The sequence below is a fragment of the Chaetodon auriga genome, chromosome 12 (genome assembly GCF_051107435.1).
Source record: "Chaetodon auriga isolate fChaAug3 chromosome 12, fChaAug3.hap1, whole genome shotgun sequence".
In the NCBI taxonomy this organism is placed as follows: domain Eukaryota; kingdom Metazoa; phylum Chordata; class Actinopteri; order Chaetodontiformes; family Chaetodontidae; genus Chaetodon; species Chaetodon auriga.
The window spans coordinates 22,977,108-22,992,546 of NC_135085.1; the positions used below are offsets into that span (position 1 = coordinate 22,977,108).

Genomic DNA, 15,439 nt, shown 5'->3' on the forward strand with positions numbered 1-15,439 from the left:
GGGCTGGGGGCTTTGTTACCGTTTTCCCTCCGTCAAGTTACACAAATAAAACGAAGAACACCGGATGTCACCCTTCAAAATAAAACGGTCACAGAGGGGGGGGGAAACGTGGTTACGATTTCTTATCTACGTAAAAAAGAGACAGATTTAACATTACTGCCATAATGAGGGGGGCTATAAGTTTGCTCATTTATTCATTTTTCTTTAAGTTTTCTTTTAGCATTGCTCATCATACGTTTTTAGCATGATGTGAGCATGGTGGTCAGAATGAGGCTGTGCAGGGATTGGTCAACATTAAGTTTTGGTCCTCAAAGGGGAAAAAGTCCTGGCCCTTCTGACGTAAAGCAGATTGATAAAACATGAAAAAAATATGCTAGCTAATAAGCTAACATTAGTTAAATTTAACACTGGTGTTAGCATACGTTTCGATACACATTTTGCATTTAAAGGAATATTGATCTTGATTTCTTCATTCATCACTCTACAAGCCAACAAGGTTGCTAGCTAACGTTAGCTAATAGCTGGAATGAGTTGCCAAGATGTGGATTTTTACTGCTTAGACTTAACCACTTACCAAATGTAATCGCCATCTATGATTAAATCTGAAATATAAAAATGCTGACTGACACTAACTAGAAGCTGTAAGTTGGGCTAGCCTGTGCAGAATGAGTTAAGTAGCTAGGTGAGTTAGCTAATAAGCTAGGTAGTCAGGCGATATAAAATAATGTTCGACAGGAAAAGAACGACAAATATTTTTATATTTTCACTGAAAGAGAACGTCATTGCTTGACATTTAGCTCTTTACAAGACCATTTGCTATGTCAATATGCGTCATACAGGCTGCTTTATAACACTTTATTACTTTTGGAAATATGCTAAGGGTTAGCTACCAGTTGTTAACGGTTCATTTGAGACCCACTGTAGGTCACTAATTCATAACTGCGAAAAGAGTTTTTATTTAATAATGCTTTTAATTCTACCGTTTCAGGCATTTCATTTACAGCCAGATTATTCAGAATACAAACTGCCCACCTCCAATCCAGTTTTGTGTCTGCGCTATAAAGGTGCATCACGGCGCGTTTTATTTTGACAGGTCAGACCGGTAGTGCAGCGTGGTCCTGTGGCTGGCTTGACTTCGGTCGTATTTCATTGGGAGTGTGGACGCTCAGACTGAAGGAAGGAAGGTTTTGTGGAAACTTGAGGACATGCGGCGTCTCCTGCAAACTTTACTCAAACCAAACTTTCTGCGAGCTGAAGACAGAGTCGAGGTGTGAGGAATGAACTGAAGAGTGGTGGAGAGGAAGAGGAGAGGAGGGGCAGAAGAGCCGTTCAGTCCCATTGATCCTATATCGAGGTATTGATTCAGGCCTGGCTTTGAAATAACACACTGCTGAGAAGAACAGATTAAATTAGAGATGTACTGATTTTAAATATAGCATGAAGATGTTTGGATCATTTTGCACCTGGCTGAAAATGTGATGAGACTTAAAATCAAAATGTAAACTCATATTGACAAATATTGTATTTCTAACAGGGTTCAGTCAATTTGTAACTTGATACAAGATTTCATCAACAGAACTTTTACACAGGACCAGTCTGAACATGCACAGTCTGAACGAGCAGGATGTCACAGGAAGGCAGTTCATGTCTCTCTCTCTCTCTCTCTCACACACACACACACACACACACACACACACACACACACACACACACACACACACACACAAGCAGTGGGAAAGGTGTGTGTGTGAGTCATGTGCTGTTCCCATGAACACCAGTATCTCACCTAGTGGGAAACCAGTTCTGAGCAGAAACGGTCATCAGCTTTGTGTCCATTCGGTTCTAAACAGCTGCTTTCAGTCACGTCCTGCAGATAAAATCAACATTGCGTGCTGCTCTTGGCTTTGAAGTCTGTAAACATGTCAGAGATGATGCAGACTTACACAATCTGCTCGCTGTGTTTCGCAGAAAACACGTCAAACGGCAGAGTCTCAGAGAAAGTGAAGGGTTAAAGCATCTGAAAATACCTGGAAAGTCTAAAGCAGTGCAGCTCAACACCTGAAACACCTTCCATCTTTGAGAAACTTCCTTAATGTTCAGCGTTGATGGACACTTTGACACGTCTCGTCTGAACTCCGTGATAACTTTGTGTGTTGTGGTGCTGCATTGAATGAAATTATTATCTGAGGTTTATGATTAAACATAAGCAGCAGCTTCAAACGTAATGCAGCGCCGTCACTGCTCTGCTTCCATCCTCTCAGACGTGACTTCTATTTTTTATTGTCTGCTATAAACTGAATCTTCTGGTTTGGTCTGTCGGTCAGACAAAACGAGCAGTTTGAGGTCGTCCACGATGAGATTTATTTCAAAGGCAAAAATATCCAGACATTTTATAGTTTTAATATAACGCTTCCAAACCTGAATACTGAGTTAAAACACAGCAAATCAACGTCTTCAGGCCAGTATTGGATTTCCATGATTTGTCCATCAGTGTGATGGTGTCTTAAGATCTGGATTAGACCAAAACCAGGAATCCCAGTCTGGTTTTAACTGTCACTCAAATGCTGTCTGTCCATCATGTTACAGTATATTTTGATATCTCCATATAAAACTGTTGCACCCTTCCACACTCAGTCCACTGTCTCAATGTAAGAGGCTCCATAAAACGAGACTGTAAATGTTCAAAGAATAGTGAGAAATAGTGAGAAAAGGTCTGTTTCTGCTCTCAGGCAGTGTTCTCGTCCCTTTCCATTGGAGCCACTGAGCTCCAGAGACTGTAAACGGTTAAAAAGACCTCCTCGGAGTTTCAGCCCTCTCTCCACCAGATGGATGCGTTTCAGATCACTCTCACGGCCAAGTTGGCGAGTCCATCTCAAATGTGGTTTTATGATCTACTGTTCGTCCGCCGCTGATGGCATGCTTGTGTGAATTTGTGCCGACGCAGACATTTCTAAGCCGCGCTTCCCTGGTGTTTTGTTGGTAGAAGCTCTGGCTGTATTGTGATGTCTTGTTGTTTCCTGCAGGGAAAGATGCAGGCTGCCGCCGCCGCTCTGACCGCGCTGAGTGTCTTCTTCAGCCTGGGCTGCCTGTCGGCCCACCGCTCCAAACCCAACCAGATGCAGCGGCGGAACGGCAGAAACGCCCGCAGCGACGAGGCAGCAGCGAGGAAGAAGAACCAGCCGCACATACTGTTCATCCTCACCGACGACCAGGTGTGTGAGACAGAGCCGACGTGGACGAGTCAAGCAGCAGTTTCATCTCACAAAGAACAGGATGCTGATCTGACTGCAACACCCAAAACACAAGATACCAACAAAAACTTCACATATATGATCAGAAGAACAGAGGACACGAAGTCTGCAGGACAGATTCTGCTGCTGGGGCAAAGATTCCTCCAATTATGGGCTTCCAGGGCTTGTAGGACTTGAGGATCTGTTGGCAGAAATGTGTTTTTGTTACCTTAGAATGAGCTCATTGTAACTACAGAGAGCGGGTCCTCTTCCATGGAGTCCGCCATGTTGCACAGCCATGTTTCTACAGTAGCCCAGAACAGGCAAAACAAACAGGGAGTGCTTTTTATGTTCACGTTTTTAGTGGCCGCTGAAGGAGAGGGCGAGTCGAGGGTGTTCAGCTGGCTGCAATCTGCAAAGTCACCACTAGATGGCTCTAAATCTGACACGCTTTCGTCATTTAATAGCTGTATGATGGCATGAAATTGGAAAAGTCCAAACTTTGTCATTTTTATGATGGATTTATTACTATTTTATATTCAGAAAAAGCTGCTGCTGGGATGTTTAGTGATGATGCATGCTGACGTGAGCTCACCCCAAAATGCTCCTTAAAAAGGCTCAAACCTCAAAGGCTGCATGAGTCTGATCAAACCTGTAGAGTCTCTGTAAAGTGGATTTTGGATTCTGTGAAACTGAACTCTCTCACGCCTCTCAAACAGGGTTTCAACGACATCGGCTACCATAACCCGACCATCAAGACCCCGACTCTGGACAAACTGGCGGCGGAGGGCGTGAAGCTGGAGAACTACTACGTTCAGCCCATCTGCACGCCGTCACGCAGCCAGCTCATCACCGGCAGGTACGGACGCCGCCGTGCTGTCGGTTTGTCCGTCAGCACGAAACGCTCGAGCTGCTCAAACTGTTAGAAATACGTTTATATGGTTGTTCTAAATCGACAGATATTCAACGCACAGATATGAAACAAAGAAAAACAGCAAATCTGCACATTTTAGAGGCTAAAACCACAAAACGTTTGGAATTTCTGCATCAAAACTGACTTAAAACCAACAACAGATGAGCTGCAGTGCCAGCTCAGACTCTCTCGTGTCTCATTTTACTGCAGTTTCATTGTCAGATTGTTCTTATTGTTCAGCGTCTTTTGATATTATTGAGTCAAGATGAGGTTTTATTGATCCTCAGAGGGTTCATTCACGCTACTGAAGCACAAGAAACAGGCTGAAGAAGAATCTCATTATTGATGAGGCACTGAAGTGAGGCCGAACGAGTCGCTGGTTCTACTGCGACGCCTCACTGCAGACCAATAACGAGTTTTCTCTCCCCTCAGATATCAGATCCACACGGGACTGCAGCACTCCATCATCAGGCCCAGCCAGCCCAGCTGTCTGCCCTCACACATGGACACTCTGCCCGAGAGGCTCCGCCAGGCCGGATACTCCACGCACATGGTCGGCAAGTGGCACCTGGGCTTCTACAGGTGAGGTGGAGGCATGGATGGCAGAATCACTGTGGAGTTATTGACACAAAGTCTCTGCTAACAAGGCGAGATTTATACAAACACCAACACAGACGTGATGAGCAGAGGTGGAATGATGTCATGAAGTACTTTTACTTTGAATAAAAAATAAAAAACTGCTTCTTCTCTCCTGCAGGAAGGCGTGTCTGCCCACCAGAAAGGGCTTTGACACTTTCTTTGGTTCTCTAACAGGAAGTGTGGATTACTACAGGTAAAAGAGTACGACGATCAGGATTAGCATTGACATTAATCAGCACTAATTAGTTCCGTTATCTATTCCTGTAACTCACGTGTCTCCGTCTGTCCTCAGTTATGGGTCCTGTGATGGCCCGGGGTTATGCGGGTACGACCTCCATAACGATGAGGGCGTGGCGTGGGGCCAGGAAGGGAAGTACTCGACCACGCTCTTCACGCAGAGAGCTCGCAAGATCCTGGAGAGCCACGACCCCGCGGGGAAGCCGCTGTTCCTGCTGCTCTCCCTGCAGGTATCACGCTGAGCTTTGATCAGAAAAGTGTTAATGAAAGTATGAAAAACATCTCTGGAACAGCCGACATGGTTCAGTGTTCAGCACTTACAGAAAATAGGTCAAAGGCGCTGACGTGTTTGGACGCTGCGTGTTTATGTCTGGATGTGAGGACGCAGACATGCTGGAATAACAGCGAGGCCACATGAAAGTGTTTGTTTGGCTACGAGCGTCAGAAAGTCATCGGGCCCGTTTGGCCTCAAGCGTGTGATTGAAAGCAGCCACACAGAACGTGTAACGCAGAGGTTAACACGTTTACACTCCACTTAGAGTTTGTTTATTGCTGATTTTTGTTTGTTCGTTTGATGTGAAGTTTTGGGCTGAGGGATTTATGAAGATGGAGCCAATGCCCTGATGAGGAACGAGAAGCACAGGACCAACGGGGGGAGGGAACACCGAGCTCCGACTGCTGCACCATGACCAAGTGTCGTGGGGCATTCCGGGAAGACGAAGAGGTTCAGGAAAAGTATTTTACTTTGAAAAGTCTTCCTTAAAAAGTGTTCATGTTTTCCTGCAGGCGGTTCACACTCCGCTACAGACTCCCAAGTCCTACATCTACCCCTACCGCGACATGGCCAACGTGGCCAGGAGGAAGTTTGCTGCCATGGTGTCCACGGTGGACGAGGCGGTCCGAAACGTCACCTATGCTCTGAGGAAGTACGGGTACTACCGGAACAGCGTCATCATCTACTCCACCGACAACGGCGCCCAGCCGTTCACAGGAGGGAGCAACTGGCCGCTGCGAGGCCGAAAGGTAGAAGGAGCGTCTGGTGTTTCGTATTTTCTGCATCAGTTGTTTTGGCACCACCATCAGTGGCACATACAGAGATCTCCGCTAACGATCGGGAGATGGGGAACTGAATTAAAGCTCCTGACGATGTTTCCAGGGGACGTACTGGGAGGGCGGAGTCCGCGGAGTGGCGTTCGTTCACAGCCCACTGCTGAGGCGCCGGAGACGGGTCTCCAAAGCTCTGCTGCACATCACGGACTGGTTCCCCACACTGGTGGGCCTGGCCGGGGGAAACATCAGCCAGGTCAGTGGAGCCTCGGTAGAACATAAGCAGTGAATTTATGTTGTTTTTAGCTTTTTGTTGCATGTTGATTGCTTGTCTGTTTGACTTAGCCTGCTTTCCTTTCAGTCCCACAGTGAATGGAGGACGGACAGTAAAGGTTGAATTTCATTCAAAAAGCACTCTGAGGCCATTTCTGACCATCTTATCATGCTGTAACGTAGATTTAAGGACCTGTCTCTCGCCACAGCCACCCTGATACTGATATGAGCCATCACTGTACTGTTTTCAGAACACACTGGATTTAGCTTCTGTGTGTTTTTCTAGTTCTCTCACTAAAAACTGTACCGTGCTGGAGTTCGCTCGGTGGTATTTGACCCATTTGTTTGTTGTCACGGTTGGAGCCGAATGTGGCTGCATCTCCATTAATCCCCTTTGCCTCAAAGTTCGGGTTACAGTGCTACCGTGAAACTGTCTTCATTTATTATCATGCAGATAAATGTGCTCTTGATCTGTTATGACAAGTGTACTGTTTCTAAACAGTGGCGCTTTGTGTTTCACTTCACACATAAATTCATTTTATTGGCAGCTCGTGTGCAGCTCCCAAAGAGCTTTGTTGGCTTCGTGTGCACGTCGGTTTCCACTGCCAAAGCAGATAAGAGAGGCTATCTGGCTACAGTCAAGACAATATCTGACTAATCCAGAAACTCGACAGCCATTAGCGAAGGAAATTTATTCGCATTCGTTCCCATGTGGTAAATGTACAAGTATTTCTTGGCAACAGTAATGCAGGAAGACCTCATATGTAGGACTTTCTCTTTGTGTCCTCTGTGAGAGACTGTATGTGCACGTTTCCCTCTCAGAGTCGAGGCCTGGATGGTTTTGACGTTTGGCCGACCATCAGCGAAGGCGCCGAGTCACCTCGTCAGGAGATCCTCCACAACATCGACCCTCTGCACAAAGCACCTGTTCAAAGCGCGAGCTGGGATGCCGACACAAAGGCGGCTTCAGGTGACGACCAAAATATAAAGAAAAATTCCATCATCAGGTGGCATGTTGATGTTAGCATTTAGCTCAAAGCGCAGCCTCACAGACTTGGTTTGAAGAGTGGTTTGGTTTCATTCGTCAAACTGTGTTTTCTTTGTCAGGAAGCCAATCGAAAGGCCATGGCCCGCCCTTTAAGAAGCTAAAGAAGAAGATCCTGAGGCAGCAGCCAAAGCAGAAGTCTGCTTTCAAGCTGAAGACACCCAAGAAGCCTAAACCCCAACATAAATCCAAGTCCTTACCCAAGATGAAGCTTAAGCCCCTCCCAAAATCAAAACTAAAACCCAAACTCAAGACCAAAGTCCACCCGCAGACCCAGAGACTGTCGTACCTCAGAGCGCCTCTGAAGTCCTGCTCCAGTGGTGCTCCATCAGCCTCAGGAATGTCTCGCACTAAATCCCCAAAGCCTCAGATCCAACCACGTTTAAAGTCAAAATCCAGGCGGACCGCACCCCAGAACCAGAACCTGTCATGGTCCAGACCCCCTCAGATAAAATCAAAAACCCATCTCAAATCACCTTCAAAGTCAAAGTCCAGACGGACTTTATCCCAACACCAGAACGTGTCCCAGTCTGGGACGCCACTGCCCAATTCCCATGCAGAGCCCCAAAAAAGGCTCCAGTCGTCCCAGCCAGTGTGGGACACGTCAGTCCAGGCTGCCATCAGAGTTGGAGACTGGAAGCTGCTGACAGGAGATCCAGGACACGGAGACTGGGTCCCCCCACAGGTACCACAACATTCAGGATTCTTTCTGCTCTAATTCAAATCAATTAGATTTGATAAATAAATAAATGCACATTTTGACCCTCAGGTTCTTCCCACTCTCTCTGGTCCCTGGTGGAACCTTGAACGCACCGTCTCGTCGTTCCACAAACCCTCCGCCCACAAAAACGTCTGGCTGTTCAACATCACCGCCGACCCGTGCGAGCGGCGGGACCTGGCAGACCAGAGACCAGACGTGGTCCAGCAGCTGCTGGCCCGACTCGCCTACTACAACCAAACGGCCGTGCAGGTTTATTTTCCGCCCGACGACCCTCGAGCCAATCCCAGCCGGCATGGCGGAGCCTGGGTGCCCTGGGTGGACGAGGACGAGGATGAGGAAGAAAAATATCACGGCGTGTACAAGAAGGGAAGGAACGGTAAGAAGAAGAAGAAAAAGAAGAAGTGCCGTCTGTGTAAGCTGCAGTCGTTCTTCCTCAAACTCAACACCAGGATGATGTCCAATCGGATCTGAGGCGACTGCGGCAAAGACGTCAACACTTTCAAGTGCTGTTTGTTGTTTTCACCTTCACCTTCTTGAATCTTTGCTTCCTAAAAACTGGTCACTGGGCGACTTCATTCCACTACAGCCACTTTTCTGAAACATGTCCTTTCACTGGCTTCACAGTGAAATCAACTCAAAACAGTTGATTTTGTTTATCTTTAAGAAGGTTACTTTGTCATTTGTGTCATTTGTAATAATGTCAAACATGGACATTGTTTCCATGCAGTCTACGTACTGTCAAAGATCTCGCCTGACATTTGGGATCTAAGGTGCCGCTGACGGTCCAGCTGGACCTTTAAAGGGTCAGTTCACTGTCCACTGGTTCAGGTTTAAGTTTTGCTTCCAATGAAAACTGTTGGCAGTGAGTAACTCCACTCCCTTCTACACTGTTTTCCAACCGTAATTCCAAAAATGTTGGACGCCGTGTAAAACATAAATGAAAACAGAAACCAGTCATTCGCAAACAAGCTGTGTTTACAAACTGTTCCTGAGTCCATGTAGTAACATCCTTCATCCAATCATGTGTTCACAAAGCGATGAACCTCGCTCCATCCTCGCTGGTGAATGACTGAGCCTTTCTAGGATGCCCCTTTCATACCCAATCATGATACTCTCACCTGTTACCAATGAACCTGTTTACCTGTGGAATGTTCCAAACAGGTGTTTTTGGAGTGTTTCACATCTTTCCCAGTCCCACCTTCTTTGAAACATGTTGCTGTACCTTTAAGTGAGCAGGGCGATGTTTTCGTGATTTTGGTGAACTGACCCTTTAATTGCTGTCTGCTCCAGTGTTGTTCTTAACGTCTGTTCTGTACTGTTTACTTCTTTAACTGATTCATTACGTGGTTTTAGAAATCGTGTGTTTCCTCAGTTAAGTTTTTTCTGACTGAGTTCTTGATAAAAGAACCGACACCGTGTGGTAGTAACATGTTTTTTCTGACACTGTAAATGAGTCCATTGTTTAAGACTCTGTGTGAAGTGACATGCACAGGTTTCATGTATGTTTACACCAACACTTCCTACTTAAACGTCCCAGATCTTGATTTTGAAGCAGATGTTTACTGTAGTGAAGGTGCATGATCATAATGATTATTTCTGTCGTCCTGTCGCTGTCTGTGTTTGTTTTCACGACACAATGGGACAAGTAGGTTTTGATATTTTGACATTTTTAGTTGCGTGTCTCTGTGAAGTCAGATATGTTTTTGATGCTTGATGGAAAAACTTGGTTTTCTCATGTTACTGTGGCTGAAACTGTGGCTGTTTGAGTGTATTGCCAATGGCAAACATATCTCGATTATGGATTTAAAGTGTGTGTTTTTAATTCACTCCACGCGACTGTGAAACATCTGAACAGCTATTTCACAGCGTATTCAGCCCTGTGTATGATTAACACGATATTGGTATTTGAGTGTTTTTAATGTTTTAGGATAACCCACAGCGCTGACCTGTGTGAAGATCCCTCGAGTCCAGCGAACACGATCAGCCCTCCTGCTGTCAGACAGCACACAGATGTAAAAGCTCATGCCTTCAGAAAACAGAGAGGAGGAAGTTAAAGGCGTCACAGCAGATGTTTTACCAGCATCAGGAGCCTCTTTGAAGTCAGATGCTGGTTCTCTCCGTTGGAGCGAGACACCTAACCTCGAAATATTTCAGCGTATTTGCTCAATATCCAACAAACCACGAGTGTGGCTGCCGTAACCCATTAAAGACGGTGTGAGCGTGCAGACGTGGTCTGAAGGGACGCTTGATTTCCCCACCCTGAGTAAATAAAGGTAAAATAAAATTAACTGTGGCTCTGTCCTTTTATGTTTACTGGAAACAACACGCCATTCATAAAACATCAGTGGTATCTATGTTTGTGTTTCCCAAGTCCAGTCACAAGTCCTCACAAGCAAACTGAGAGTCTTTCATGTCTCTGAGGACTGACCATTAAAAAGACACAGCATTCGGACACTTATCTTCAAAGCTGTTTGAGGAACTTGAGTCTTCTCAGTGCACAGCCCGAATCAACTCCTGTGTGTACGTTTGTGCAGAGTCTCTGTTAGTGTGGCGTCTATTTTTTTCAATGCGCCGGTTTTTTAAGATGGTCTCGAGTCCTCATCATCCTCGTTGATTGCTATCAGTGGATAAGTTTTATTTAATAATGACAATAATTCACGTTTTTTGTAGAGCCACGTTCATACAAGAAATGCAGCTCAAAGTGCTCAAGTGTGTGTGTGTCAGTGTGTGTGTGTGTGTGTGTGTGTGTGTGTGTATTTCATCCTAATTAGAAGATAAGATGTAGAAGAATCTGGTCCACACACGGTTTCATGTTAAAAGCTCAGTGCACACAACAGGTTCAACCACTAGGTGGAGCCACATATCAACAAGCCCTGAAGACAGAGAGTCCAGAGTCTACAGAGTTTGTCAAAATCAGAAAATGGCATGCGACTGCGCGCACGCACGCGCGCACGCACGCACACACACACTTGGGCTAAGAAAGGATTTTCCACGCTTCCTACTTCACACTGTTTCCACAGAGGAATAATTGAATTTGGAGCTTCTTTCATCCCTGAACACGACGCTCTGTTGTAATCCTCTGGGATTAAAGTATCATGATCGGGGAAGAAGTTTGCGGCTGAGGAGCTGCTGGTTTGACGCCCACCTCCTAAAGTGAAATGTATACAGTCAGCATAAATACTGGCTCCAAGAACAGACATGAGCCAGAGCCTGTGATCGAACACATCAGTCCACCATGAACTGCATCTGATGGAGGCATTTCCACCTTGTTTTTTTAAATTCACTACCAAGAGAAAGCGCATTGAGTCCAGGCTTTCTACCAAAACCTCTCAACCATCAGTTCAGTCAGGACCTCATGATGACGTTTAACTATTCATTGAGTTCGACAAACTCGCTCTGAGGCTGAGGTGCCCAATATTTCATGAGCGTGAACAGACACTGAGAGAAACATTCAAAATTCACATGTGTCTAAATGCTCAACAGGAAGAGGCTGAAGAGGCGGAGCGAGTTAAAGGGTCACTTCACGGACAGCGCTGGCTTCCTCCGCTCAGGTGTGTCAAAGCTTTCTGCCGCCACACCACCGTGATGGAGGTGAATAGAGTTTAGTTTGTGGTTCATTGAAGAGCATTTCATTTCAGCGTCTCTCGCAGTAACAGTAACTACACATGTTGGTTTAAAGGATAAGGCCGGCTCTATTCTGTATGCATGATACTGCCAATAATAACGATGAAAAGACGAACAGCAGCCATGTGCTCGTCTGTCCCTCAGTACTTCCTGACTTTGCTCTGTCCGTGGCTCTCAGCTCAAAGCCCATTGGCTCCTACTGAAGATGTAAATGATTAAAAGCATGTCAGAAACAATGAAGCTTTAATTTTCAACAGGCTAAATAATTTCCTGTAACAGCTGCATTTGACCAAAGAGGATGCATTTACATTTGTTGGGGACTATTTTCAGCTGTGGATGAATCCACATGTGGCGCTTTAGGGCCAAAATAAACCACAGTGTGTGTGTGTTCATGGTCCCGCAGTGCAGCAGTAGGAGATCTTTGTCTTTGTGGGGTTTGCTGACATTAATAAAATTAAATAAAGATAAATATGTTTTCTTCAGCCATATTTGCAGTGTACCATGCAGCGTTTTGCTCTGTGCCTGAACTCTGACCTCTAACCTGCAGAGATTAATAACAGGTCATTATTATCATCACCTGGTTCAAACTGCATCACACCTCATTTAGAGACAGCGAGGAGGTGTGTGTGTGTGTGTGTGTGTGTGTGTGTGTGTGTGTGTGTGTGAATGCCATGGTGTGACCAGTAATCCCTCCTCCGGGGGACTGTGAGATGTGCTCACGGAGCTCGTGGGCAGCTGTGAAATCAGGATTTCCTCACCACAGAGACGGATTCTGCTGACACAATCAGAAACTCATAATTGTGTTCTCACGTTCTCTCTCTGCGGCTGAATTAAGACGTTTGAAAACAGTGCAGAGCGACATGTCAGCCCCTCTTGTGACTTCAGTCACATCCAGTCAGCAACACCATGAGAGCCTTCCACGAGGGTCTGCTCCTCAGCGCAAACAAATTCTCCCAAATTTTCACCAAATTTCCAGAAAATCTGCAAACAGAAAATGCAGATGATCACGTTTTCATCCACTGCTGTTGTGGATATGAGGATCTTTTCATGAAGGTGTTGCAGAGGACGAGGCTGCAGTGTGAATCAAAGAGCTCCAGTCAAATCTGACATCTGCTGCTGTTTTTATTCTCTTCAGCCAATCAGAAGCTTGACAGACAAACGCTTGTTTTTATCCACGCATCAACTTAGCCAATGTAAAAACTGCCTTCCTACAATTCAGCCTTTTTTCAGATTTTCACATGTTTTAACGTGAATGGTGGACGGAAAAACACTTTATGATGCTTTTTCTCTCTAATCACTTTCGCCTGCCAACACGGTCAGACGACATGTCATCCAAATTAGCTCTTTTTAAGCATACTCTCACCTTAGCTTGCGTGGCATCTCAGCAGAACAACATCTAGGATCAGTTATCCAGGTGCAAAAGATAAGAAAAACAGCTGCAAATCCAGACGCTTTTGACTCATTGAGATGCCTTAAAATGCTGTTTGAGTCATGTCTGGGGAGGAAGAAATACACTTTCCTAATACAGTGTTTGTGAGCCACTTCATAAAGAGTTAATAAATCATTAAATAATGGTTTAAGAAAACTCCTTAATTAATGAGGAAAACTTCTCAGATGGATCGTGACCTCCTGAAGAAGAGTTGCAGCAACTTGTTTCACCTATAACTCCACAGTGATTAATGTAAATAAGCCTAATTAGTGATTTATTTCAATTTTTAATGGCAGACTTCATGATTTTTGAGAAACCTGCAAGCTTTTATTCATTCAGACAGAGAGACTAAATAGCAGCCAAAGGAATTTTCCACAACTTAACACACCTTCAATCTTATTCATGGATTCTACCTGTTCTATAAAGCATCAGTAAATGATTTATTTATAATTGATCAGTAATTAGTTACTGCCTGAACTGTTTATAAAGGCTGCCTTATTGGAAAGTGGTGCCAAAATGTAAAGACAGGCAGTGATCCTGTGCCGTCTTCTTTCAGCTGGAGGACACGCTGGCTGAGACGTTTTTCTTTCCACAGACTTTTGGACTCCACGGTGCAAACATATTGAGATTAATCAGCCGTGGTTATCGACTGTGGTGTTCCAGCATACTGCAAACGTTCCTTTGGTCTCCTAATTAAATTGTAAAAGCTCAGAGGACTCCAGAAAAAAAAGAGTAACAACTAATTTAATTCACAAATACACAAACCAAAGCACCCCAGCCTGCATCTGGCTGCGATGCAGCGTTACTGCAGCGACAGGCGGACGGCGATGGAGGATCCACTTTCAAGTCGGAGAACAAAGACGGAGACGCTGACGCGCTTCGACTGGGCTCAGAAACCAGACAGTTATTTGGTCAACGTGATCAGGCCTCCGCAGACAACCTTGATCATCCCCATTTGCCCTCTGGCTCATTAACCTTAATGAGCCTGCCAGTCCAAAGCGTCTCCACTGAGGATGTCTGGCGTTCATTAGGGCCCCTAGTGATTGAAAGCCGTGACTGTAGATGAAGAAATGAAGGTGGCTGGGAGAGATAAAGCCAGTATACATGCGAGCCAGGAGCGCAGATAATGAGGCCGGGGTGTGAAAGCATCCTCGCCCTCTTTGGCTTTGATTGAGCTCCATAGAAAAGACGCCCGCTCGAAGCACATACAGACATCACAAAGCTCTTATTTACAACAAGCTAATACAGGAGGAAACACCACCGAGGGCTACGAACACCACAGACCTCAAACACCAGCTTTCAGAACATAAAAAGAGGTGATTATTGACAACTGGCTGTTCCTTTTCAACTGTCCTTTAACAGCTCTGCTATGAAAAACACTGAGGGATACGTCTGGTCCCCAAATCCCACGAAAACACCAAAACCAGCCACGTGTTAGCCACGCGAGTCAGTCAGTCAGCCCGTCTAACAGTGTGGAGCTCCATGGCACACAGAAGACATATTTAGACACAGAATCCTGCTTTTCTCCAGTGTACCCACTGACTGAACACTGTCATATACAGTATTTAAGCAAGGGGCAAAGAACCAATAGCAGATCTCCCTTTTCATCAGCTTGGTTCCCGTCTCAGAGGCTGTGAAACCACTCGAGGGCTGGAGGTCAAACACATCACAAGCCATTCATTCCGTTTAATAACATCACTCTGGATCCCAAACCATCTGAGGAAATGTGGACATGTGACTGAATGATGAGTCCTTCCTCTGGCCACAGTAACTCCGCTCAGGTCAAGGTGACATTTAAACACAAAATGTCAAACTGCTCACTGGTCAGCAGCGCCAAGCTCAATGTGTCCGAGGTTTAAAAGGATGCCACGCTAGCGGTCGGGAGAGAGGTCGAGAAAGTCTTGAAGTTTTTTAGAAAAGGCAAATTAAACCCAGCAGGTCGTGTCCAGAGTCGAGTAAGTCTCCATGTATACGGTCGACCTGCTGAACCTGAGGCCTCGCAGGCCCATTCTCCACGGCGTGACCCGGTGGAGACAGCTCTGACTAACAATGGACGCGCGTGCACATCTGCATTTCCAGGCCAGCCAATAGGAAGGTTTCTAGAGTTCATGGGTGCCTTCATGCTGTGCCCTTTCAGCTTTTAACTGATCAGAGGTCAGAAGAACCTTCTTAAAAACTCCGAGTGCGGAAGTTTAACACTGAGTGCAAAATCGCTGATATGAAGGTGACAACACCTCATGAAAGCCGGGACCTCTGCAGGAACGACAGGCGAACCGGGTCG

At 45.7% G+C, this 15,439-nt stretch overlaps 1 protein-coding gene across 1 annotated transcript; it reads left to right on the top strand.

The window, feature by feature from the left end:
• Nucleotides 1-1,162: 1,162 nt before the first annotated feature.
• LOC143329806 (arylsulfatase I-like) lies at nt 1,163-10,393 on the top strand. The gene is made up of 11 exons (XM_076745887.1): nt 1,163-1,354; nt 3,024-3,212; nt 3,950-4,089; nt 4,576-4,725; nt 4,901-4,975; nt 5,075-5,249; nt 5,806-6,042; nt 6,176-6,322; nt 7,162-7,309; nt 7,447-8,069; nt 8,154-10,393. The coding sequence occupies exons 2-11, from the start codon at nt 3,030-3,032 to the stop codon at nt 8,574-8,576; spliced, it is 2,301 nt and encodes a 766-aa protein (XP_076602002.1). The 5' UTR covers nt 1,163-1,354; nt 3,024-3,029; the 3' UTR covers nt 8,577-10,393.
• The last annotated feature ends 5,046 nt before the right edge of the window (nt 10,394-15,439 follow it).

Excerpts from the sequence above, each read along its gene's own strand:
- LOC143329806 (XM_076745887.1), top strand. The coding sequence starts at position 3,030 with ATGCAGGCTGCCGCCGCCGCTCTGACCGCGCTGAGTGTCTTCTTCAGC. Across the intron at positions 6,323-7,161 it reads CCGGGGGAAACATCAGCCAG|AGTCGAGGCCTGGATGGTTT; the intron begins GTCAGTGGAGCC and ends TTTCCCTCTCAG. Across the intron at positions 8,070-8,153 it reads GAGACTGGGTCCCCCCACAG|GTTCTTCCCACTCTCTCTGG; the intron begins GTACCACAACAT and ends TTTGACCCTCAG.